General features: G+C 36.3%; 4 protein-coding genes and 1 pseudogene across 5 annotated transcripts; 3 read left to right on the plus strand and 2 right to left on the minus strand.

Moving 5' to 3' along the window:
- The first annotated feature begins 793 nt into the window (after positions 1–793).
- LOC103429831 (G2/mitotic-specific cyclin S13-7-like) lies at positions 794–3,740 on the plus strand. The gene is made up of 9 exons (XM_029087896.2): positions 794–1,139; positions 1,553–1,616; positions 1,772–1,826; positions 1,938–2,174; positions 2,261–2,389; positions 2,472–2,720; positions 2,801–2,962; positions 3,057–3,238; positions 3,332–3,740. Exons 1-9 carry the CDS (start codon positions 1,097–1,099, stop codon positions 3,471–3,473), a joined length of 1,263 nt encoding a protein of 420 aa, XP_028943729.1. The 5' UTR covers positions 794–1,096; the 3' UTR covers positions 3,474–3,740.
- Positions 3,729–9,633, minus strand: LOC103429830 (uncharacterized). 2 transcript variants are annotated; one of them, XM_008367955.4, is made up of 18 exons: positions 9,416–9,633; positions 9,237–9,327; positions 9,082–9,135; positions 8,932–8,984; positions 8,826–8,859; positions 8,594–8,684; positions 8,094–8,185; positions 7,632–7,706; positions 7,272–7,363; positions 7,022–7,151; positions 6,263–6,352; positions 6,097–6,162; positions 5,829–5,920; positions 5,329–5,394; positions 5,158–5,224; positions 4,884–4,972; positions 4,417–4,543; positions 3,729–4,108 (listed from the first exon to the last, which is right to left on the minus strand). In XM_008367955.4, the coding sequence occupies exons 1-18, from the start codon at positions 9,616–9,618 to the stop codon at positions 4,064–4,066; spliced, it is 1,557 nt and encodes a 518-aa protein (XP_008366177.3). In that variant the 5' UTR covers positions 9,619–9,633; the 3' UTR covers positions 3,729–4,063. The 2 variants fall into 2 exon arrangements, with proteins under 2 accessions (XP_008366177.3, XP_017186283.3); XM_017330794.3 differs by having other exon boundaries at positions 9,237–9,333; positions 9,416–9,631.
- A 2,141-nt stretch (positions 9,634–11,774) lies between these two features.
- LOC103447149 (G-type lectin S-receptor-like serine/threonine-protein kinase LECRK3) lies at positions 11,775–15,093 on the plus strand (annotated as a pseudogene).
- On the minus strand, positions 14,458–15,008 carry LOC103447125 (histone H3.2). Its single transcript, XM_008386300.4, has one exon. The coding sequence runs from the start codon at positions 15,006–15,008 to the stop codon at positions 14,598–14,600; it is 411 nt and encodes a 136-aa protein (XP_008384522.1). The 3' UTR covers positions 14,458–14,597.
- Positions 15,094–18,326: 3,233 nt separating the features above from the next.
- On the plus strand, positions 18,327–22,651 carry LOC103447126 (beta-glucosidase 12-like). Its single transcript, XM_029087898.2, has 13 exons — positions 18,327–18,864; positions 19,023–19,092; positions 19,204–19,262; positions 19,374–19,449; positions 19,748–19,825; positions 20,094–20,181; positions 20,320–20,575; positions 20,702–20,817; positions 21,202–21,422; positions 21,513–21,544; positions 21,639–21,741; positions 21,871–21,979; positions 22,241–22,651. Exons 1-13 carry the CDS (start codon positions 18,688–18,690, stop codon positions 22,464–22,466), a joined length of 1,611 nt encoding a protein of 536 aa, XP_028943731.1. The 5' UTR covers positions 18,327–18,687; the 3' UTR covers positions 22,467–22,651.
- Positions 22,652–26,736: the final 4,085 nt, after the last annotated feature.

The raw sequence follows: 26,736 nt of genomic DNA on the forward strand, positions 1-26,736 counted from the left end.
TAAATTTATTTAATAGCGATAAATATAACGATCAACATCAATATTATTTGACGGTAATGAACAAAAATATTGTTATCCTACTCGCATGCATGAGCTCCACCTTTTGGCCGGGCCTAAATCTTTTTCAATTTTTTTTCTTTTGCTGGGCCAATATTTAGGTCACCATTGGAAGCCCAAGGTCAAAATGTAAAGGCCCAAATTTATTGGGCTTTAGCCAGGTTTGAGGAGGTGCATTGGGGAGAGGTCCAAAACAACGAAACTCAAGGCCCATATCTTTACCCATATGGGGAAGTTGGTTTGCCCAAAATTGGCAAATTAGATGGTTTTCCCTTATGAACATATATTGTATGCTCCAGATAAATTTTTTAGACCATATTTTATAGGCTATACAATGAGACGATTGGTTGTTGGATTTCATTTAAAATTATTTAAGATAAATCCAACAATCAACTTCCACATCTTAAAAATGGCGATCTTAAATCAATAAGACTCTTAGTTTTGCGAGAATCGAAGGAATGTCTATCGTACACAGTTTTATCATTGTTTTACAAAGAAGTTGTTCTCACGACTCGAACCTAATCATAAAGAAGCAACATTTTCGTTGTACTAAAGCTTTCCCTCAACCTCCACATCATGTGATCACGGAATATGATTTTAAGTAGGTAATCTCTTTAACATCCCCCTAATTACTTGTCCATGTCATAAGATAAAATTCAATTAATTCATTAAAAACCAATAAAATAAAAATTCCATATTTTGGCTTATATGGTAAAAACAGCCCAAGTTCGTATTTGTGCATTGACAAATGCCAAATATGACTGAATTACCAATTAAACCACGATTTTAAACCAATCTCAAAAATGAATTGCAGCCGTGCACCAAAATCCAACGATTGAAATTCGAATAAAAGAATTCGACCGTTGTGGCCTAACGTCGGTTCGCGAGCTTCAAATATTACCGTTTGCTTTGCTTTTAGGCTCCTGAGACAAGAAACGCAAAGCGCAGAGCGAAGCAGGGAAAGAAAGAAGGCGATTTTCCTTTGAAAAGTCACTGAATCCGGAAACTCTAGAGGGCGATAAGGAGATCTCAGCCATCAATGGAGGAAGCCAAACCAGCGGTTGTTTCACAGCAACCCAAAGGTATTCGCCGATCCCATTTCTGATTTCTGAATTGAAAATTTGAATCTTTTAAATTTAAAAATCTGGGTTCTTTTGATGTGATTCTATCTGGGTTTTGTTCAATTCTCCATTTAAATTTCTGGGTTCTTTTGATGCAATTTTTTCTGGGGTTTATCAATTTTCTTGTTTATTTTGATCTGCCCGTTTCTTTTCTTGTTCATATTTTCTAATTCGGAGTGTTGGATTTGATGGGTTCCTTCTGGGTATTTGGTTTACTGTTGGTTAATTAATTGGGGCTTTTTATTCTGGAAGTATTTCGTGTTCTTTCTTGTTGTTGTATTGTAGCGATTCAGATTTTTTTTTCTGGGAAATCTTTATATTTTAATGGCTGGTTTCTTCGATATTGATGTATTTCGCGTTTGTTTTTCCTGAAGGTGGTGATGCACTTAGAAGGGACAGGCGAGTTCTTCAGGACATTGGCAATCGCCCCATCACTAGGTCTCTACTCTCTTTCTCCTCTCTCTCTCTCTCTCTCTCTCTCTCTCTCTCTCTCTCTCTCTTTCTCCTCTCTCTCTCTCTCTCTCTCTCTCTCTCTCTCTCTCTCTCTCTCTTCCGCAAACACACAAGCAATCAACTAAATTCTTGACTTGCAGGAGTTTTCATGCACAACTGATAGCAAAGGGACAAGAAAAAGGAGTTAACAATGTGGTAATAATAATTTACCACAGCTTTTTGCCACATTATTTTTGTTCTTATGGATTTTGATTTTTGAAACTTGGAGTTAATTGTGCTCATGGAACTGGATTCTTTAAATTATAGAACCCTGTGGTGCTGCCGGTACTTGATGATAAGCTAGCTCTCAATCGAAAGCGTGTTCCTGCCAAGAAGGTAGTTCCCAGGAAGGAAATTGACAAGCCAAAATCTGATGCTGTGGTTGTTATTAGTTCTGATGAAGGAGAAGAAAAGAAGAAGCCAACACCTGTGAATCGATGCAAGCCTGAAGAAGGGCGGAAGGAAGTCAAGACTCTGACTTCGATCCTCACAGCTCGAAGCAAGGTCAGTTTTGGTTTTCTTTTGGCATAACAGGTGTTGAGTTTTTAAATATTCCTTGTTGGAGTATTTGAAATTTTTGTTTGCTGCAGGCTATGGCTCTTGGAGTGAACATCAAGCCAAAAGAAAAGATTGTTGAAATCGATTCAGCTGATGTCAACGATGAATTAGCAGTGGTGGAATACATTGATGATTTATACAAGTTCTACAAGCTCACTGAAGTATGTTGTATTCTGTTCCTCTAGTCATCAACTTCCCCTTCTCCTTATCTCGTATCTTACCAAATGAAATCTTGGAATGCAGGATGATAGCCGTGTTCATGACTACATGGATTCTCAGCCAGACATAAATACAAAGATGAGATCAATCCTCATAGACTGGTTGATAGATGTTCACAGGAAATTTGAACTGATGCCTGAAACCTTTTACCTGACTGTAAACATAATTGATCGGTACCTTTCGAAGAAGATTATTTCTAGGAGGGAACTTCAGCTAATTGGTATTAGTTCTATGGTCATAGCATCCAAATATGAGGAAATATGGGCTCCACAGGTAGTGTTCCTTGAGTTGTTTTAGTGACATCATATTTTGAGAGTTGGAATTTGATCTGAAATGGGGTTTTCGATATGCAGGTGAATGACTTTGTTTGCTTGTCAGACTATGCATACACCAGCGATCAGATACTACGCATGGAGAAAGAAATCCTGGGGAAGCTGGAGTGGTATTTGACAGTTCCCACCCCTTATGTCTTCCTGTCTCGGTACATCAAAGCTTCTGTTTCGCCTGATGAGGAGGTAGTTAATTTTCTGTGGTTTTCAGTAAAACAGAAACATTAAAACTCTGTTTGTTGAACCGACAAGTACTAATTTACTTACTGATCTAATGCAGACGAAGAACATGGTTTTTTTTCTAGCTGAGCTCGGAATCCTGCATTATCCAACTATCATTCTGTACTCCCCATCCATGATATCTGCTGCCGCCGTCTATGCTGCGCGTTATACTCTCAATAAGAATCCTTTCTGGACTGAAACTTTGAAGCACCACACTGGCTATTCTGAAGACCAGTTGAGGTAAATTTCATTTGGAATCTGTGTGGTATAGCTGTGATTTGCAAAACAGTTGTGTATATTACTAATTCGGGTGTGTTCTTTGTAATGCAACAGGGACTGTGCCAAGCTCTTGGTTGGCCTTCACTTGAATGCAGCGGAAAGTAAACTTCAAGCAGTTTACAGGAAATTCTCTAGGCCGGATTATGGTGCTGTTGCTCTTTCCGTTCCAGCCAAAAGTTTTCAGCCATCTTCATGAAGTGTTGCTTCTGAGTCCTGTTTACTTTTTGTAGACGAAGATTTTCAAAACCGTGTGTCTTTCGGCTTTTATCTTTTAGTCCTGTATATCATCAGTTTTCCAATTTGTCACTGTTGTTGCTACAACAATATAGCCCATGGTCATGTCTGTTGAAATTTAGTCCGTAAACACTAGATTTGGTGCAATCTTTTCTTGCAATTTCAGTTTTGATCTTGCAGTGCAAAATTGCATTATTAATGAGAATTGTCATATTGATTCGAGTACCAACTGTGATCTCCATAGACAAAAATATTCATCCATAATAATGTATATGTTATTTTGGGTCAAAACGTACAATTTCACGATCTCTGAAATCTTCTCAAACAAACTATTCACTACAATCTACAACAATCCTCCAATCTATAAAATCTACAAAAGAAAATACGTCTACTCTTCCTCTGGTCCCCTGGATATTATGAACTGACAAATTATGAACTGCACAAATCATAAGAGCCTCGGGGTTAAGCATTTTGCAGTTGTTTCTTGACCACTGGACATCTCTGCCTACACTGGTAGAGAGATACAAGTCGCCATAGCATCAGTTGTTCACTTTAACATGACTTGTGACTTTGCGAAATCATGAGCAAAGATGAATTCTGAAACCAATCATCCATAAAGTATCAGGCCTCATGTATTAACAACGAAAACTCATCAGTGATACTGTATAAAGGTGTACGAATACAAGATTCATGGTGAAATTAATTCATAAAGGAAATACTGCAAAGTAATAGATTGAAAGCACAGGTTGGGTCAAATGTTTAGACACGTTCCAACATCGCAAACCATTTTCCTTCACGTACGTGTGTATAATAGGAGTAGAAAGTAGAAACCATGTCATAGGATTTTAAAGAATCTATAGGATTTGAAAAACTGAATCACAAAGTAGGCTTTCGAGAATACATACCCTTGTTCCAGCAATAATGGTACTGTTGAGAGGATGAACTGCACATGCCGTAACTCTTTCTGACAATGGAAGAAACCTGTTTTTCTTATCTTGATTCTTTACCCCAGAAAGATTTTGTGCATCGTCTCTACAAGATTAAGAAACATATGGTTAACCAAAATGCAAAATAAACAACGTTCCCACAAGGGCCAAACCGAAAATGAGACAATTATAGGAGAAGGGGAAAAGGCAAGTGAAGTAAACATCACATTTCTACTCTTATCTAACCATCCTTCGAAAGTAAAAAGTGCTATTAGTTCTGCTGAATGTTCATATCATTTCAGATTATGTATTCGATAAGAAACCCTCAGCCGCAGAGGCTGATGGTCACATTACTGTTCTTATCTAACCAACCTTATAATTTAGGCCTTATGCCTAGGCAGACCTGATGGCTAATTGACATACTGGTAAGTTGTAGAGTTTCTTACATGTAGTCCACATGGCTAGGAGAGCTTGAATTGGGATAGAAATCCAAAATATAAATCCCACTGTCAGTTGATGATCCAACCACATAGATCTGCATTATAAAAGTGACAGATTTAAGACTTTTCTGTACAATACAAGTGGTCGACACAACAAAAATAAATTTTGAGGCCAAGAAAATGAAAATCTTGTGGGATTGCTACAGCCTCCACGTACCACCGATTGTAATCAACCACTTTAGAAATGACTTGGAGTATGCAAGTAGTGGTAAGTCCTTACCGAATTTATTGGCAGCCATGAAGGTTTTCTCAAATATAACAGATCAGCTGACACACCAGAATCATTTCTACACCATCAGAATGAAAGGAAACATTAAACAAATAGAGCTATTAAAAACAAATTTATAGTGCTTTTAAAGTTAACACATGATATTAAATGAGTAACACTTACAACCAAGCAGGCGGAGGACAATGAATATGTGTAACTTGAAAATTATAAACATCCAAAACACCTGACCTGCATTAAACGAGGCACAAGCAAGAAGCAATGGAGAGTGCGTTAGAATGATGCTTTCGGTAAAAAAAAACTACATCATATTCTAAACGGGAAATTATTAAAGGCTGTATTGTCTAGTACAGCAAGTCCAGCAAGCCCTGCAAGTCCTGAATGTGTTGAAGAGTTGCTTTACCCCCAAAAGAATTGTCACATGTCAAGCACACATTCCTATTGTTTTCTAAGTTACATTTCCCTTTTACCGAACCAAATCTCTTGTAAAAAATATTTTCTTGAATGATAAATTATCATGCGTCCGACGTATTCAGAACAGTATTCCAGCTAGGTTCATATTGTTAGGTACTTGCAGCCAGAGGCAAGTTTTTTATTCAAAAATTAGCATACAAAATTAATCAACACCAATCATAACAGGAAAGAAAACTCCTTCCCAAACCTACCAACCATCATCAAGGTGGAATGCCAACTGATGCGGGCAGGATGGATCGAGATTTATGGATTGTATCTCCTTAGAAACAATGTCTGATTGTGCCTGAAATATAATGAGAACATTTAGTTGTCTAAATTAAAATACGCAAAACATGACATTTACATAACTTAGGTCTACTATGAATCTATGATTGACCTTACATGCATAAAAAATTTGGATGAACAATACTATTTCTTTTTCCTAAAACAGTATTTGTAAATAAGAAACATATTTGATACCTTCAGAGGCCCAATTTTCTCTAACATTGATGATAACTTCAATGATGTTAGAGGTGGATGACGTATCTATAGAAACCAAAAAAATGAAACAGAAAATTAGTACTATCATTTTGCAGAACTGCTAGGATTGTGTCAGGGTGCTGATTTTCAGTTCTTGTTGTTTTACTTCTTTATTACTCTGAAGAGTAGAAGATGTTCTTCCACCACGAAGATCCCATATATAAATAAATCCATTCTTTCCAGCTCCAAAAACGATCTGAACAAAAAATGTGTAAAACTGTTTAGAGGAAAAATTTACTCATGGAATGGAGAAATCATAGGATATCGACTGAGATCATGCTTCATAATTCAAGATCCTTAATTGAGACTTCCAAGCATTATTCTCTTATTGTGTAACTAGTTAGTTTGGGTCTTTCTATGAATCTCTTTTATGTTATATTCACACAAAAACTATGAGAAAATTCACTCATATAGGGACTAAAGAGTGCACCACACTACGTCTAATCATTTAGACCCTTCCAGTTTTCTTTTTCATGCAACTGCAAAAAATAATTAAATTCAATTTTGGGTCATCACAATTAACTTGGAAAGGAATTACCATACCCTCTGAACTATGATGACTGAGTTCCTGGTTTTAAGAAAATGCCTTGCCTGACATATTTCTTCCTAAATGATCTTTCACCTTAAGATAATTGACATAACTAGAAATCTAGAGTATATACATATATAAGTTTGAACGAGTAGTCCTCATTCATAATCACGATGATTTCTTGTTATTAAACATAATTTTTTATTATGTACTAGGTTCATAACACAAAGAAACAAAAGCATGGTTACATGCTTTCCTAAAAGATGTGCATATCTCAAGTTCCCATATATATGTAAAAGTAAAAGATTGAAGAAAAAGTTGTGAATTGTTACAGACCTGATTTTCCACATTCAATTGGATACTATTAAGGGTTCCACGGGAATCTGTAGTGAGTTCAAGACATGGAAATGTGCTCTTTCTTCTGTCCCATACGTTGATTGCACCATGTGTATCAGAAGCCAGTATTCTAAAATCACCAAAAAAGGAAGGCCGTCTTAGAAAGACAATATAACTGATAGAAGTAAAAAATACGTACAAAAGTCAGGAAATGGTCCCAAGAAAAACGTTGTCTCTTTATTTCACCAACCTGGAATCATCAAGTGAAGTAGAAGCAGTATCAGTAAGGCCCTTATGAATATTAGACCCAAAGACGGAAACACTATGTCTTGTCCTTAACACCTGGATCAAAAAATAAGGATTAATGTCAAATATAAGTATTTATCGCATAGATGTCCACAAACGTATCGTATAGAGAAGCTTATCAGATATCAAAGTTTATATAGCCTGACTGGAACTGCAAATCTAAAAATTCACATTATTCTCATTTAAATCATGCATGGGGTACGTATGTATCTGTGCGCCTGTGACTATGTCTGTGAGTACAATTGAGCGCTTTTATTCCTCTAAATTATCTCTTAACCAAGAAAAGAGAGGGAGAGAAACTTACCTGGGATGGTTTAGATGAGATATAACTAATATCAAATATAAGTACTTCATTCCTTTTTGTAGATGTGCAAACAACCTAACATAAACAAATTAGGAAAATCCTGATGTTAGAAACCCACGAGAGATAAACCAATTAAAACAAATCAACCTTAAATGTGCTGTACTCAACAACATAAAGGAGGTTTCTAAACTAACAGTACAACATACTACAAATCCATTTGTTTTCAATTAAGAAGAATATAAGCATATACACAGTAAAAATAACCCCATGGATCATTAGTGTAGAATAAAAGTAACAGGCTGAAAATTATGCATACATAAGATAAGCATGAGAAATTGTCAGTTGGAAAAAGAAAAGCCATTATGTATATAGTTCTGTGGAGTCACGACTGCAAATAAAGCACAATGAAGCAGCCTTATTACATTAACAGTATCTATCGTAAAACTTGTATTGAACTCAAACCTCATCTTGGTTAGCAAGATTCCACTGAACAAAGTCTAGTTGTTGATCGAAAGAAAGGTGCACCACATGTTTTGATTCATCTTCCTTCAAGCCTAGCAAGAAAGGAGGAACAAAAGAGCTAATTAAAAGAGGGTTTCTAAAGCACAAGTGTCAACCAGTAATTTGCAAGCACACTTAATAAATCATAATAAGCGCTACAACTTTTCAAATTAAGTACTATTTTCCATCCTTCATTGAACATCAACTATAAGCTCAAGGGAAAAAGGACAAAGCTATGAGACTTGTTAAACCTAAAAAATGCATGTACACAAAGGCTTGTGCATTTGAACTGTATCCATTGGTTTTGTGCAATGTTGTACAAGCCCAGCAGACTATATAATATGCATCACCAATGTAATATGCTCAGAAATTATGAGCAGTGCCTAGATAAGGATAGGTTTGCCTCTGCCAAAACAAATATATGCCGAAATAAGAGAAAAATTTGTAGTGAAAGAACTTACGGTGCAAAGGTTCATTACTCTGGCAATAAAGAGTTTCGAAATCATGCACTGTTAAGCACCCTGATTTTGTCACAGATGCCAGGTATATTCCCTAAATATAAATTTATCAAGGAGAAAAAACGAAATGTAAATACAAGAAATGAAGTGAAAAGTAGAACCAACATGCACACACACACATGAACACAGAAACACAAAATGAAATAAATCGAAAACCAACTCAAAATGTATTTACCTTTTGGTCAAAATCCAGTGCAGAGATTCCTTGCCTGAAAAGATGTCTAAATGAGTAAATTTTTTTCACAACAGATGAATTACATAAGTAAATAGACATTACTGACTTTGTGATTGGCGCTTGGCGATAAAGAAACGCTTCATTGTCGATCCAATTCAACTACAAAATTGAAAACATCACAAACATAATAAAAATTTAAATCTTAATAATCATGACAAATTGGGTTTCTGCTTTCCGGGTTTGTAACATTACATACATGGGTTTGACAAGGTCCGCCATTGACGTGGTACAAATGCGGAAATTTCTTAAGCTACATCAAACATCAAAGTAAACAAATTAATGTACTTGCAAAATGCAGCTAACTAATCTAACTGATAAACTCGGGAATATCAAAACTAACTAACTGGGCACCTCCGAATATGATTCCATGAGTAAACCGGAGACAGAATGGCGGTAATTGGGCTCGAATCTTCCGTTCAGTTCGATCATGCTCCGACTCCATCTGCACCTTAACAAACGAAAACCCTCAATTGAAAATGAATACAGAATTAAAGCAGGGGAATTGAAAAAGGTTGTCAATTCGTGATTACCGTGAGATAGGTTTGCTGGGATTTTGAGACGAGGGCTTGAGACTGACCAAGTATTTTTCCATGAAAGTTTCGGTGTGCGAATTGAGAGGTTTGAATTTGGGGTTTTCTTTAGGGTTTAATTTTCCCGCCATGTTATGTTGTTTTGGTGCTATGTACGCGCGCTTTCTGGGTGGCTTGGGTTCAGTCGGATCATCCACATTCATACCCGACTATTTAATCGGGTGGATAATCTTTTGAATTTGTACCAACGGCTTATTCCTTCATTTATGTTCTGGTCTGTCAAATCTTCTGTACTAAAAATAAAATAGGTGTGACCTTTCTATGACCTTAAACATTGACTAACACGTGTTTATAAACTTAATTTTTCTTTAACTTTGTTGTCATAAATGTAGTATGTGTCAAATAATAATTGGGACCACAAAGAGATCATACTTGTTTTGGGTGCAAAAGATTTGATCTCGTTTGAAACAGCTTCGTATAAACTATTTGTGTCTTTTGTTAAACTTTAGCCCTATAAAATCATTTTTCTTCACATAAAATTCGACATAATTTTGTCTACTTGAAGAAAACTCAGTGATTAAGATTCACATAAACAAATTCATTAATTATGCTATGCTTTACATATTTTACATTTTTTAGATGCCTCCAACACCCCTATTGCATGTTTGACGTACATAATTAATTCTACATTTTCAAAATACGACTTCTAGCCATCTGGTTTACCAAAATACCAGAAAGAACTATTCTTGTTTTGATCACATAAAGGTGCAGTACCATGAACATTGTCGTCACTAAAGAAATGTACAGTATTATCAGCGACGGTTGATTATAACGGGTCAGGGAAGCATCCGTGCACTCTTTCGTTCTAGCCATGCATGTAGTAGTTGTAGGAAGACGAATACGTAGACTCGTCTAAATATTGAAATGCATACGGATAGTATTCGCCGTCGTATGGGAACGGCCAAAATCCGGCCCTCCTCCCTGTTCTTCTCCCACAACCTTTAACACCTTCCTTTGATCTACATACCCCGTCACCGTCGCCTTTTGTTTTTCCATGTCTGTTTCCAAGCTATCCACACCTGCATGCATATTCTCATATGCATAATCCAATATTGTAATTAATTTTGTGACAATGCGGTACAACCAGCACGTCAAATTAACGAGATTGGTGAGACAAAAATGATGAATTAGAAAAGAGATATTGCCCTCCATTCGCATCCTTCGCAATCCATATGCACCAAAAGTTCTAAAACATCCGAATGAAAAAGGAAGAATGATTTCTTGCTATGTAATTGATTGTCTGATTTCTGCATTCATTTGTAAAATTCTGATCTGCTATAACACCACATTTTCTAGCATTTGCAATTGCAGCAATATATATATATATATATATATGTGTATGTATATATACATATACACACACATATATATATACAGCTAAGAAAAAATGCTACTTCAAATTTTGCATAAAGCAATCCAAGTTAGAAATACTTCAACTTAAAGACTGAATCCAACAGTGTCTTGATTTTTCATTTGGCCACCTAATACTAGTATTATAAAATGCAACTTGATTGTACCAGGCTTATTTAAACAGACCTCAGACAAGAAAATACTGGCAAAGTTCATTGTTTATATGTCGAATTCTAATCAGGCAAGTTACAGGTAAACGCTTTATTTAAACACTGAACAAAAATGATACAAAAATGCCAATCCTCCGTGATTAAACCAACAGCTTATTTTAATAAACGAGATTGTCAATGTGTTGGATAAAACGTAGTTGTCAGTGTCTAGGTACATTCAAACAGGTATACGTGTATGATAAATTATGCGTATAAAACTATAAATATAGAAATACATAGTACATACTAGTCTTAGTAGATTATTCGAATTTGCTAGTATTTGGTATGTAAGCAAGGTCAACGGCGATTGCCCTAGGATTTGTAAAGAGGGCTCTTGTCTCTGAGAAATACAATATGTTTTGGAGGTTTGTAGGGTTTCTATTGTGTTTGTTTCTTGGGAAAGTTGAGAGAGAAATTTGATTTGAACACAACAGAAATATCTAAAGGTTTTGGATGACTATTGGGAAATGATTTCCGGACACTCGTGTTTATTTATTTTTCTTCACCTCCTTTGATTTCTTCAATCCGAAAAATGGTACATCAGAGTGTGCAGAAGGAAAAGGGCCATTTGAAATTCGCCTCCTTGATTCCATTTACTCTTAACACATTCTCCATAAGTCGAGAATGATTTTATATATTAATAGGCCTATCCAAAATTATTGCTTTTGGATTTTGTAATTAAAATGATATAGAAAATTCTTGGTCAATTTTCGTGGAAAATTGAATAATAGTAGAAAAAAGAAGTTGCTGTTGTGCATAGAACAAATATCAATTAAACTTCAAATTAATTGTCAATACACCATCAACTCCTCCGTCCCTAGAGGATGTCATTCTTCCAATCATGGCTTTTGAACTAGCATCTCCTTTGTGCTTTCTGCTTCTCCTTCTACTGCTGCCATTTTTCACCACAGCTCAAACTGATCAAACCAAAAATATCTCATTAGGATCAACCCTCACTGCACTGCACAATAAGTCTTTCTGGGCCTCACCATCCGGGGACTTTGCTTTCAGTTTCCGAGAAATTGGTAAACATGGCTTCTTACTGGCCATATGGTTTAACAAAATACCCGAAAGAACTATTGTCTGGTCAGCCAACGGTGATAATCTAGTCTCAAAAGGATCCGCAGTTGAACTCACTGCAGATGGCCGGTTTATGCTCAATGACGTTGCAACAGGCAAACAAATTTCGGTTGCTGATTTTGTTGGTACAGGAGTTTCCTACGCAGCCATGCTCGACACTGGAAATTTCATTTTGGCTAACCGAAATTCAACCATTTTGTGGCAGAGTTTTGATCAGCCAACCGACACAATCCTACCTTTGCAGATTCTAAATCAAAAGGGCATAATCATCGCACGCTACACGCCAACAAATTACTCGAAAGGAAGATTCCGCTTTGCGCTACAATCCAATGGACAACTCCTGCTTTACACAACACATTTCCCATTGGATTCTGCAAATACTACTATCTATTGGTCAACTGACACCAAGGATAGCTGTTTTCAGGTAATCTACAACATGTCTGGCTCTATTTACCTTACTGCAAGGAACAGAAGCATACTTCATATGATATCAAGCAACACCGTTTCGTTCCAAGATTTTTACCAGAGAGCAACTGTTGACTATGATGGAGTTTTGAGGCACTATGTCTATCCAAAAAGCACTGGCACAAGTGCTGCAGGGGGCAATCATGGCTTGGACTAGTTTGTCCTTCATATCGCCAAATATCTGCATAACAATTCTGCAAGAGAAAGGCGGCGGCGCGTGTGGCTACAACAGCATATGTAGACATGACCAAGGAATAATTTGACAATGTCCGCCTGGTTATAGCTTCATTGATCCAGATGATGTTTTGAAAGGATGCAAAAAGGACTTTGTTTCGCAAAGCTGTGATGCTGCGTCACCAGAGACGGATCAGTTTCATTTTCAAGAAATGCAAAACACGGATTGGCCTGAGTCTGAATACGAAAAGTATGAAGTTGTAACGGAGGATTGGTGACCGCACTGGCTTGCCTAGCTGATTGTTTCTGTGCTGTGGCCAATTTCAGAAATGGACAGTTTTGGCTTAAGGGAAGCCCTCTTTTGAACGGGAGAGTCGACCCCATCAATGGCGTAAAAGGTCTTGTCAAAATAAGGAAAGACAATTCGACCTTGAGGTCGGGTGACAGATACATGAAAAAGAAAGATAATTCAACTCTGATCATGGTTGGAACTGTGCTGCTGAGTAGCTCAGGATTTCTAAACCTCTTGTTATTGCTAACAACCTATTTTCTTGTTTCTCGCTTCTACTACGGAAAAGCAAAGGTGGGTCAGCCTCATCAAATCACGAATCTGAAAAATTTTACTCACAAAGAGCTAGAAGAGGCTACGAATGGATTCAAAGAAGAACTAGGCCGTGGTGCTTTTGCAACCGTCTTCAAGGGAGTATTGGGGTCTGATGAGGGGAAATGTGTTGCTGTCAAAAGATTAAACGTTATGATTGAAGAATTTGATTTGGAATTCAAGGTTGAGTTGAGCACAATCAGTAGAACAAATCACTGGGATTTAGTCGAGCTACTGGGATTCTGCAACGAGAGAGAGCACCAAATTCTTGTGTATGAGTTTATGAGCAACAACTCACTAGCAAGCTTTATCTTTGAAAAGTCGAGGCCAAACTGGAATCGAAGAAAGGAAATCGCCTTAGGAATCACGAGAGGGCTCTTGTATTTACGCGAGGAGTGCAGCACCCAAATCATACATTGCGACATTAAGCCTCAGAACATACTTCTAGATGACTGTTACACAGCAAGAATTTCCGACTTAGGATTGGCCAAACTTTTTAAAGTGAACCAGACTCAGACTACTACCAGAATGGTTCAAAAACATGCCTATCACAGCAAAGGTCGATTTTTACAGCTATGGCATTATGCTGCTAGAGATTATATGCTGCAGGAGGAACTTTGACAAGGAGGCAAAGGATGAAGATCAAATGGTTCTAGCGGATTGGGCGTGCAATTGCTACAAGAAAATCAAACTGCACCTGCTATTCCAGAATGATGATGAGGCAATGGGAGACATCAAGAATATGGAGAAGTACGTTATGATCGCAACGTGGTGCATTCAAGAGGATCCGTCACTGAGACCCACAACAAAGAAACTAACAATGATGCTCAAAGGAGCCAAGCAAGTCTCGGTTCCAACAGATCCATCCCCCATTACAAGTTCAAACCAGTCAATACTCTCAAGTAGTACATATTGACATAGCAATTTTATCCTGTATTTTCAATTGAATCAAATCAAAACACCATCAAACACTTTCATGGATAGAATCACAAAGCAGATCAATCAAGCAAAAGATCACATCTTGCTCAAACCAACAAAAGTATAAATAATTTAGAAAATTAATTCAGGTTGAATTAAGCAAGCAATTTAACAACCACATGGAGTGCATAAATGAAACCAAACTTCGATTAACCATAAATCTTCCAAGGTTTCGACTTTACATATCAATTTTCAGAACCCATTACAAATCATAAATATCCCACTACATTCTGCTGAAATTCAAAACCCTAAGATTTAGGAATTCTTAAGCCCTCTCGCCCCTAATCCTGCGAGCAAGCTGGATGTCCTTGGGCATTATGGTGACCCTCTTGGCATGAATAGCGCAGAGGTTGGTGTCCTCAAACAGACCCACCAAGTACGCCTCGGCCGCCTCCTGGAGCGCCGACACCGCGCTGCTCTGGAACCTCAGATCAGTCTTGAAGTCCTGTGCGATCTCCCTCACAAGTCTCTGGAACGGAAGCTTGCGGATCAGGAGCTCAGTGCTCTTCTGGTACTTCCTGATTTCCCTCAGCGCCACAGTTCCCGGCCTGAAACGGTGGGGCTTCTTCACTCCACCGGTCGCCGGAGCAGACTTCCTAGCAGCCTTAGTTGCCAGCTGCTTCCTTGGAGCCTTTCCTCCGGTGGACTTGCGAGCAGTCTGCTTGGTACGAGCCATCTGGAAAAATGAAAGTGGAAGTTTGAAGGGCTTAGGATATGTTTGTTTCTCGAGAAAATTTGAGAGATTTCGATTTCGATTGGATGGAAAGTGGCGGAAGCTTTGGGGGTATTTATTTACGATTTGGAGAGGAGAGGAATCGCGGGAAGTTTGAAATTTTGTGTTTTCGTGTTAAAGTTTCGGGGTGATGACGCGGCGAGACGAATCGACGGTTGTGGGTTCTCGATCCGTGGCTCTTGGATTCAACCAATGGGAGGTGGTTTTGGTTTTTTTAATTTAATTATTATTTGTTAGTTGAAGAACCTGGGAAGATGGGCTCACAGAGACATTTTCAAGGGTTGGAAAGACTCACAGAGACATTTTTGCCTCCCTTCGCCATCATCTTGTGATTCATCACCGCCGAGAATTTAATCAAATACGTAACATGTAAAATACAGGCCTGAAATTCGTTTTCAACCATTGAGCCACCCCGTAATGGTTTACAGCCCAATCAACCATAGAGATAGGCATCTATATGGATAGTGGCCTCCTCAACAAGAAAATCACAAATTAAAAAACTATAATAATTTACTAAGGGTGTGCTATCCACACACTCCTTTTAATTTTTGTCTCTTGATCATTTTCAATTCATTTTCACTCGCTTACGGTCGAAAATTGAGAACTGTAGAAATGGTAAAATGGAATTTGTGGATAACACTGCCGTTTACCAAACAAAACACTTATATATACACACATAGGGTTGATATGTAATTTGGAGAGATCATAGAATAAAAAATCTCCAAAAGTGGAAAGCTAAATTCTAAATTACAATGCCCAAAACAAATTAATGAAGTAAATTCATACAAAATACCTTGTGAAGTGAAGTTTTTAAGTCAAATTTTGATACATAATTCGTTTGACCCCCAACATTATTTTTGAAACCCCAATTTAATTGAGTATGATTGAAAGGAGAGGAGGATAAGATGAGGACAAGAGGACAAGAGATTGCTTGTGGAGTGAAGTTTTAGAGTCAAATTTTGATGGTTGATTCATTGAATCCTAACTTGTTTTTGAAACCCCAATTGATTTTGGTTGAAAGGGGAGGAGGAGAAGATGAGGACAAGGGGTTAAGAAACGTGAGAAGTTTGGAACCAAAATTAAACTTTTAATTATTTTTCATTTTTTATGTTTATCACTTGGGTTGCAATATGCAATATGTTCCCTTTTTCAAAAAATAAAAAACCGTGTGGGGAAATCGGCCTCTTGGGCCAAACGTGGCTCCTTTCTTGCTTAAGGAGTGCTTTAATTATGTGAGTCCAATCAATTTTAGATATAAGATACACGTAAATAAATGTATCATGTTAACATAAAGAGATTGTTTATCTCATGCCCAATCATTTACTTCAACACTCCTCTTAATCCATCGTTCCTTCATATTCTAATACCATATAAGTAAATATGTCTTGGGGAGTTTAAAATCAATAGAATTTGAAATGCAATTTAATTAGAGTTTGGTTAGTAACAATGGTGATTAGTTGTAATCCTTTTAGTCTACTCTCGCCAACTTATGAGCCATTCACTCATTATAAGAGTTGTGGAGCTATTTTGTGTGATAAGAGTTTGCCTTATTTTTTGTTTGGTGTACACCAACTTCAGGTTTGCTCGAAGGTGGATGAAGGGTTTTATTTTCCCCTTTGTATTCAGTACGTTACGTATGAAAACTTTCCAAGTATGAACATACTAAACATGAGAAATGAAATTATTTAGCAATCCCATGCCCTCTTTCCGCAAACAGAACATATGTTTCTTAGAAATATCTTAACTATAAGACGGAAAAGAGCATCTTCAACTAGAGTTCCTATTTTTAGGACTCCACCACCACCTTTGATGACTCATTTAAATACTTTAAGAGAATATTCGAGTCCTTAAAAGAATATTATCTCAAATAGAAATCTTTAAGATATAATTCCAAATATAAGGATTAAAAGATTAAAAAATCATTATTAATTTAGTTAAAGTATTGTGACCATTGATAAAAACAATAAGAATCAAAATCAGAATCAAAATCAAAAATTTATCTGAATCGTTGGTTTCCATCAATTCAAAAAAACAAAAGAATAAGATTATGTGGGCCTTGTCTGGTCAATGATAGAAGTTGTTGCGCGGCCCACAGCAGTGGGATTTCTGTTCACCCAGAATCAATCTCGGCCCCAATTATGGAATCATTGTGCAACCCCTATACGTACGGATTTTTAAGGATACTCTAGACACAGCTGCTCCACTTCCTTGGAAGTTCTATAGTTCTTTTATATAGGAAAATACGGTGGTAAGGACGGTTTTGAATATTTTCATTGGAGATTGTTTATCTCGTACTCATTCATTTACATCCTTATTTCTTCATATTTTCATCCATGTAAATAATTAAATATGTCCTTGAGGATTTTAAAAGGGGTATTTTGATATGGGTCAAAAGTAACTGAAAATTAGACATATTTCAAAAGTAGACTTATAAAATTGGACATATTTCAAATTTTCCCATTTTAAAACCAATAGAATTTGGAATGGATCTTAATTAGAGTTTCGATAGTAGAGTGATTGTGATGTAAACCTAACAATTAGCCAACTTAAGAGCCATTCACTTATTGTACAAGTTGTGAAGCCACTTTGTCTAGACGGCTTAGGCACCTGCCTAACCCGCCCAGACCCGCCTAGGTTGCAACTCATTTAGACAGAAAATAGATAGTTTTTATTTTGCATTTTATTTTATTTTTCAATAAATTATAAGAGACTTGTTGAATACTTAAATGAACACACATTATATGCTTGTTCTCCATGTGATCATTATGTTCCAATACTTCATAATATATATGTCTTTCTATTTTGTAGTTTATGATGAAATTATATATATTTAAAGTATAAACAGACATTTATTTTTAACGAAATATAATGGATTTATTTAAATCCGCCTAATCCGCCTAGGCGCCCGCTGCTCGACTAGCGTCTAGCATCTTTTAGAATATTGGGCACACTAAAAAATTTATCATCTGTTTGATGTATACCAACTTCAGGTTTGCTCCGAGGTGAATTAAGGGTTTTACTTTCCCCTTTGTAATCCATTAGGAATGAAACTTTTCCAAGTACGAACACACTAAACATTAAAAATGTAATTATTTAGCATTCTCATGCCCTCTTTCAACGAATAGAATAAATGTTTCTTTGAAATTTCTTAAGACTTAAAAGAAAGTTGAATGGACAAAATGTTCGCACGCAAACCATGTGACAATGACAAGAAGACAAATACAATTCACCAAAAGCACTAAAAGTCGGAATCAGATACGAAGAGATAATATAAATTTCATAAAAAATCTACTTACGTACTTATTTTAATTAGGATCTGATGACAAAAGCCAAATCTTTTGATTTAAAAGCCGACCTTTATCTAGATCACCATACTTTCCCTTGTTGCTATATATGAAGCGATGCGATGTTTCCTGATCTTCCCCATTCTGTTTTCTTGGCATGGTTTCAGGCCCTTCTTTTGTACCAGTTAAACTGTTTCTTAGGCTTTTCTCCTGCAATTGTAAGGGCAGTGTACAGCTGAACTAGTTTTTGAGCATTCACTCGTGCACTCATAATTTCGTGTTCGAAAGTCTCGTGTTTGATTCCTGTCACCCCGTGAAGATACTTGTACCACAAAACTATGGCATTACAATTACGATGTTGGATCGTATGCTTGTTACTATTGGTGTTACTAGTTAGCGTTGCATTGACAAATGACACAGATGCCAGTACTGATCCGCCCATTCATTGTGGCTCTCTCAGCAGAAGTAGTTTTGAACCAGGGTTCATATTTGGCACAGCTTCGGCATCTTATCAGGTCAATTCCCTTCGGAGGTTACTCTGTCTTTTGCTTTATATTAGTACTAGGTTTTGTTTTTGTTTCAATTAGCATCCATATGCATGAATATCGGCATCGATCTCTTCATTGTATCGATCTCTAAGTTGTGCCTCTGGCTCTGTGTGAAATTATTTCAGTTCGAAGGTGCTGCAAAAGAAGATGGTAGAGGACCAAGCATATGGGATACCTACACGCACGACCATCCAGGTCTCTCTAGTCAATTAATTACCAATTAGTTAAAATTATGAATATTTTGAGCTACTATTATTTGGTGAAATTGAATTCATTCATTCCAAATAAAATTTTGGTTAAATGCAGAAAGAATTGTAGATGGCAGCAATGGAGATGTTGCTGTTGATCAATATCACCGCTATAAGGTTAAATAATCACAGAATTTTGGAGCTTATGGAAACAAACGAAACTGAAAAACAAGAACCTTCACTTTGAGCTTCTTTCTTTTAATTTTTTTTGTGTTATTATTTATATAGGAAGATGTGGGGATTATGAAGGACATGGGGTTGGATGCTTATAGGTTCTCTATCTCGTGGTCCAGATTGCTACCAAGTAAGTTGATTCAAACAACTCATCGTATTTTTTTGTTCTTATTTATACAAATAGATACATTTACACAAAGGGGCCCAAAATAAATTTGTTGTGAAATTTGTCATTTTTAAAATTTAAAATTTCTAATTTACAAGTGAAGAAAATTAACGGTAGTAAGTAGCATGAATTATCTTATTTGGTTCGGAGTCTTGAGACCAATCATCAATATCGTTACATAACAACTGATTTTTTTTATTTTTTTATTTTTTTGTGAAAATTTGTGTTATTTGCTTAGTTGCTTGTTTTGACTAAACATCAGGTGGAAAGTTAAGCGGCGGCGTGAACCAGAGGGGAATCATACATTACAATAATCTCATCGATGAACTCCTACGCAATGGTGACTTCTCTTACTTTATTTACATATCAAATAAAATTAATGTTAGGCACACAAAATTTATACGAGTAATGTTACATTTATTATATTTTTTTACTATATTTCTATCACATCTCGAGATGATGTCCACCCATACATGTAAGTCTTATTTCTATAAAAATGTTACACAAATGTGATAAGAATAACATTTTTTTTATTATCCAATAATAATATATAACAAGAATTACATGCAGTATTAAAATATTAATTTAATCAAATTTTTTATATATAGGTATAAATCCAGTTGTGACACTCTTTCATTGGGATGTTCCTGAAGCTTTGGAACACGAATATGGTGGTTTCTTAAGCCCTCGTATTATGTAAGTGAACAAATTTACAACTAACTGCCCATTTTAAATAAATATTGACATTCTATGATTTATACAGCCAACTTACATAGTGGAATAAAGTTTTTTTTGTGGCGGTATATATAATATGTCTTAAATGTGTATATACAGCAATCATTTTAGAGACTATGCAGAGCTTTGTTATAAGGAATTTGGTGATCGAGTAAAGAAATGGACCACGTTGAATGAGCCACATAGTGTTTCAAACAATGGTTTTGCAGTTGGGTCTCAAGCACCGGGGCGTTGCTCTTATTGGCAAAATCGGAATTGTCTCGGCGGAGATTCAGCAATCGAACCATACTTGGCGACGCACCATCTCCTTCTTGCTCATGCAGCTGCTGTAAAAGTGTACAAAGATAAATATCAGGTGTATTAATTTGTTTCTTTTTGTTTTTCTTAATATGTATTAGGTCCTAGTTGAGAATTCTACACAAGTAAATAGTAGTAGGTTGTATCTCCTTCTGGCTATAATCGAATTCATGTTCTTGTGTAGGCATTTCAAAAGGGTCTGATCGGAATAACATTGAATACATATTGGTTTGTTCCTGCTTCGGAGACAAAGGAAGATAAACATGCTGCATTACGGTCATTGGATTTTATGTTTGGATGGTAAGTATATTGTTAGTTTATACATATCAATAAAATTTGGATGTATTTGTTGATTTGCACTTCGAACTTGTATAGAGCTATCAATTTGATTTTTTATAATTATCCAATTTCCCTTCTGACTTTTGAAAATTTTCATCTAATTATACATCCATCTTGATCACGTGGGCAAACACATGACCACTATATGAAGGCAAAATGGATGGATAAAAAAATTTTAAAATCCAAAGTCAGAGAGGAAATTGGCTCTTTATAAAGTTTTAAGAGTAATCATCTAAAATTAAAGTTCAAAGGAAAATTGGCAGCTGTATACAAGTTTTTGGGACAAGTCGACAATATACCTATAATTTAGGCTTATGAGTTTGAAATTTCCATGATTTTGGGTAGGTTTATGGAGCCATTGACAAGTGGGGATTATCCACAGAGCATGCGATCTCTGGTTGGAAATCGATTACCAGTATTCACCAACGAAGAATCCATGTTGCTAACTGGGTCATTTGATTTTCTTGGATTAAATTATTATACTGCTAGATACTCAAGCAATGACGTACCTGATAATTCTTCCTTACCTGCAAGCTACGTAACAGATTCTCATGTCAAAGTTACTAGTGAGCACAAGTTGAAATTTAGCTTTTTTACTTTGAAAAATATGTTCTTACAATATAATTAGATTCTAATATTCATATATGTTGTGGCAGTTGAGCTTAATGGCGTCCCAATTGGTCCACCGGTACACATTAATATATTAGTGTTTTTTAATTCAATTGTTTTCCCTGTTCAAACATAACTATTAAAGGTCTAAACTATTTTCGTACGAGTTGCAGACTGCTTCAGATTGGTTATACGTTTATCCAAAAGGAGTTTATGATCTTTTACTCTACATAAAGAAGAAGTATAATGATCCACTCATTTACATTACTGAAAGTGGTACGTAACTAATACTGCCTTAATTATTGCATCATCAAGATTTCACATTAATGGTGTGAAATACAATATGAAAACAAAAATTGTAGAAAACTCTGGAGTATCCCATATTTTAACTATCTTATATTGTAGGTGTATCCGAGTTCAATGATCCTAAATTATCACTCCAGGAAGCCCTTAATGATACCAATAGAGTTGACTACTATTATCGCCACTTATGTTACGTTCGAGCTGCAATCAAGTAAGTGTTTATTAACACTATATATGGTTGGCCTTCTCACACTTTGGTTATTCAAATGTGGTGTTATCTATTCATTTTTACTTCTCACACACTCCTCTTAATTTTTTCGATTATCGAATCGAATGAATTGAAGTGCATCAATGAACAAAAATTAACAAGGATGTGTAAGGGTAAAAGGAGGTGCGTGAAAAGCACCCCCCCTTATTTAATCATTACATTGGCTTGAATTTTTTGAGTTTTCCTACTTTTTGTTTGGTGTAGAAATGGCTCCAAAGTGAAGGGATACATTGCATGGTCATTACTGGACAACTTTGAATGGGAAATAGGATACGCTGTGCGATTTGGTATCAACTATGTGGATTACAACAATGGGTTGAAAAGATATCCGAAACTCTCTGCACACTGGTTCAAAAGTTTCCTCAAGAAGGACTCAAGAAGTGTCGCAATCCGAAATGTTAGAAACACCAAGTTTGTGTATCAAATTTGAAGATGAATTAAATAGATAATAAATGTAATTATTGAGGGGAAATTTGGACAGATAACCAAATTTTAGACCCCATATAAAGTTATAGCCACTACTCTCATATATTCATAATATTAGGGTTTCGCACAACTACCAAAACACAAGTATAATATTGTAGATTTGAATATAGAATGAGAGAGTTTTCCAAATTCCCACATTATTTTTGGCAAATTGGCGCCAATTTGAAAAATTAATCCCCATGAATTTAAGAAATTAGCCTTTAAACTACCTTCGGGTGTCTGCAACGTTTAACTACACCTTTAGATGTTTGCAACCTTTAAAGTTTAAACCAAGATGAAAGCAAGAATTAAAAACAAAAACCCTTTTTAAGTAATAAATATTTGAACACTAATGCATGAATAATCTGAAAACACAAAGCTTTGAAAGTCAATATGTTAAACTGGCAAACATATCATATAAGCTCTTTGCATCTTTTGTTCTTAAACTCAAATAATATAAAAGTCAATAAAGTAATAAATCCCAAAGCAAAACATTCACAATCATGCGCTGGAACAGAGTGTAATTGAATTCTTGCAAGTTTGGCTTTTGTGGGTTGTCCCACCACATCGATTACACTTCTTCACTATATTTTCTTGCCCCTAAGATGAGGTTTTGTTTGTCTTGAATCTTCTAAACAGGAAAAACATAGAGTTTCAAAATCATTCAATTCCTGGAACTTGATGATATGATTCACTAGGTTCCAGTCTATTTAACGAAACAATCTAGCGGCCAAGATTGTCATTCATCTTCCACATATATCACATTGCTTTCAACCAACAATTATTCAACTACATCAACTAATATATTCAATGCATTAAAGATGCACAATATTAACATCTAACCACATTAATTAATCAAAGATCAAATATCACATCATAGTTTAATAAAACCAACCTCCATAAGGTTTGCCATATTTCCCTACATGCATTCCATATATCCATTATCATAACCTTAAGTTACAACCACAAGAGTAACCTTGAGTAACTTCTATCCACAAGATATAGGGTTCAATGAAGATAAATTCTGGACCACTCAAAGGAACCTAACTCTAGAATATGTATGGTCTCCAAATGCGGTTTAACCAAGTGAACCATAGGCATCCATCCGATAACGTGATTCCCAATGCGGATTAACCAGGCAGGACCACATATGGATCCAATGTGACAAAGTAGGTAGTGACCCCCAAATGTGGATTAACTAGGAGGAGTCACCCCTAGAATGCTTATGGTCTCTCAATGCAAATTAATCAGACAAGACCATAGGCAACATCCAATATCTAATCACATATATGTACAAATTCTACGTAATAATCTTAACATGGTTCAAGCTCATATTTTCTTACTAGAAATCACACATATCATTTATATCTTTTAATAGTTCAATAATCACGTGAATTTCGGTAAGGTGCCACCCTTATGCAAATCGAAGCACACATTCCCCAAAATGGCTCGCTGACCAAACTACACCCACTAGGCTCTATCGAATAACTAATAATGTTAATTTCAATATTTAGAAACGATTCATAACATTTTGACCAAAAGTCAACCCTCGGTCAATGCGGTCAATGACCAAATTTAGAATCCTAAAAATTTAATTCGAAAGATCCGCACATCGGATTTCCCATCCATAAGTTTCCAATGTCTTTAAATAATATGTACAATAACATACTAAAAATTGGTATCGATCCTTCAGTCAGATATGCGCTTACCAGGGCCAATCCTAACTTTTTGGGCGCCCAATGCGAAAGCTCAAAGTGTGCTCTTTTTTAGTACGGAAACATATGTTTAAAAAAAATTTAATGAGCGCTGAAACTCAGTCAAAGTTGGGGGGGGCTAGGCCCTCACGCTTGTTCGTAATTTTCGATCATAGTAGTGTAAAGAAAATTTTCTAGAGAGTTTGTCCTTAGGATAGGTGATAATAGTTTCTCAAATTGGTCCATTTTCTACAAGAAGGCTCTCATTTTTGCATTAAGATTTGTTGTGCTAGGATAGCACCAAACCCGTTGGAACCAACTCAAGCTAACCCACAGGAAATTTATCAAATGAAAATGCAAGAACAAAATATTAAAGACACCAAGATTTTAACGAGGTTCCTCAACAGTCAGTGTAACTGGAGTACGTCCTCGGAGCAGTAGGAGCTCACCCAAGAATCCACTATCAACCAAATGGGAGTTTACAAAGTGTTGGCAATCTCACAACCCAAATAACCCAATACACCCAATAGCTCTCACACACCACAGAAACAAATAGAGAAAGAAATATAATGAATAATTTCTTCTCTATACATATAGCTCAAAGCTATTACAACAACAACTACCTTGGTGGATGATTACTAACCAAAAAGAGGAGCACTTTCTTCTTCTCTTCAAAGAGGGGATGCTCCACTTCTATTTTTTCTTCTCTGTTTTCTGATGCACTCTTCTCTTCTCTCTATCATTTCTCCAAAGGCAACAACCCCATATTAAAAACCAAAACCCACGGGTGTTATGGCCAAAACAATTCACTTTAGACAAGGTGCCATGTTTTCCTCCCCAAAACATGGAAGGGACATAATTATATTGTCTTTTTCTTTCTTTTGCTTTGTTTAATACCTAAAAGGTGATGTTGAGTTGCCACTTGGCCACAATTCAACAATCTCCACCTTGGCCAAGTTCCGAAAAAGCCATGATAAGCTAACCAACACAATTGATTCAAAAAATCACTCCCAAACACTAGCAAGAGAACAACTCATGCCGAGCCAAATGCTCCAAAAAACTCCTACTGCTCAACGCCTTCTTTATATAGACAAAATGTGAGCCAAGTTCAAGCAATGAACAAACTTGGCGACACCAACAACCTTAGTCAACATATTAGCAGGGTTGTCTTTAGTTGGAATCTTCTGGAGAATGATTTCCCCTTCACCAACAATTTCACGAACAAAGTGATAATGCACATCTATGTGCTTGGTCCTCGCATGATGAACCTGATACTTAGCCAAATAAATGGCACTCTGACTATCACAATGTACCTCCACCTGCTTCTGATCAACCCCTAAATCTCTAATCAGCCCATGTATCCAAATGGCCTCCTTTATAGCTTCAGCAACTGCCATATATTCAGCCTCTGTAGTAGACAAGGCAATAGACGACTGCAAAATGGACCTCCAACAAACTGGCCCTTTAGCCATAGTAAACACATAGCCTGTAGTAGACTTCCTTCCATCCAGATCACCTGCATAATCTGAATCAACATAACCAACTGCAAAATGACCAATACCAGAGTCATCATTCTCAAAGCATAAACCAACATCTCGAGTACCATGGAGATATCTCAATATCCACTTAGCTGCTTGCCAATGCTCTTTACCTGGATTATGCATATATCGACTCACCATGCCAACTGCATGAGCAATATCTGGTCTAAAGCATACCATTGCATACATCAAACTACCAACCAAATTTGCATATGGTATATTTTTCATTTGCAGCTTCTCTTTATCAGTTTTAAGACATTGTAGAGAACTCAATTTAAAACGAGGAGCTAAAGGGGTACTAACCGGTTTGGTTGAATCATGAACTCCAAACTTCCGAATCAACTTCTCAAGGTATTGTTTTTTATTCAAACTGACCAAACCCTTCTCTCTATCTCTAGTGATCTCCATGCCAAGGATCTTCTTCGCTTCACCAAGATCCTTCATCTCAAACTCATTCTTCATTTGCTTCTTCAATTTTTCAATCTCTTCAACATTCTTTGAGGCAATCAACATATCATCAACATATATCAACAAAAAAATGAAATACCCATCTTGCAACTTCTTGAAGTACACACAATGATCATATTGACTTCTAGAATAATTTTGGCCTCTCATAAATTTATCAAACCTTAAATACCATTGTCTTGGAGATTACTTCAAGCCATATAGTGATTTCTTCAATTTGCAAAACAAGTTCTCCTTCCCTTTCACTATATACCCATCCGGTTGACACATATAAATCTCTTCATTCAAATCACCATGTAGGAAAGCCGTCTTCACATCAAGTTGCACAAGCTCAAGATCATATTGTGCAACAAGAGCTAACATAATACGAATTGAGGAGTGCTTCACAACCGGAGAAAATATTTCATTGTAGTCAATGCCCTCCTTTTGTGCATACCCTTTAGCAACTAATCTTGCTTTGAATCTCACATTGCTTTTTTCATCAGCATCTTCCTTCTTGGCATACACTCATTTGCAACCGATAGCTTTCTTGCCCTTA

The sequence above is a fragment of the Malus domestica genome, chromosome 11 (assembly GCF_042453785.1).
Source record: "Malus domestica chromosome 11, GDT2T_hap1".
Lineage (NCBI taxonomy): Eukaryota > Viridiplantae > Streptophyta > Magnoliopsida > Rosales > Rosaceae > Malus > Malus domestica.

Bases quoted from the DNA above. Each gene is read 5' to 3' on its own strand.
- LOC103429831 (XM_029087896.2), top strand. From the start codon at position 1,097: ATGGAGGAAGCCAAACCAGCGGTTGTTTCACAGCAACCCAAAG. The intron at 2,721-2,800 runs GTAGTGTTCCTT...TTCGATATGCAG, and splicing joins AGGAAATATGGGCTCCACAG to GTGAATGACTTTGTTTGCTT. The intron at 3,239-3,331 runs GTAAATTTCATT...GTAATGCAACAG, and splicing joins TATTCTGAAGACCAGTTGAG to GGACTGTGCCAAGCTCTTGG.
- LOC103447126 (XM_029087898.2), top strand. From the start codon at position 18,688: ATGGCATTACAATTACGATGTTGGATCGTATGCTTGTTACTATTGGTG. The intron at 19,093-19,203 runs GTCTCTCTAGTC...GGTTAAATGCAG, and splicing joins CTACACGCACGACCATCCAG to AAAGAATTGTAGATGGCAGC. The intron at 21,742-21,870 runs GTACGTAACTAA...CTTATATTGTAG, and splicing joins CATTTACATTACTGAAAGTG to GTGTATCCGAGTTCAATGAT.
- LOC103429830 (XM_017330794.3), bottom strand. From the start codon at position 9,618: ATGAATGTGGATGATCCGACTGAACCCAAGCCACCCAGAAAGCGCGCG. The intron at 8,985-9,081 runs GTATGTAATGTT...TCAATTTTGTAG, and splicing joins GCGGACCTTGTCAAACCCAT to TTGAATTGGATCGACAATGA. The intron at 5,921-6,096 runs GTATCAAATATG...ATTATATTTCAG, and splicing joins AGAAAATTGGGCCTCTGAAG to GCACAATCAGACATTGTTTC.
- LOC103447125 (XM_008386300.4), bottom strand. From the start codon at position 15,008: ATGGCTCGTACCAAGCAGACTGCTCGCAAGTCCACCGGAGGAAAGGCT.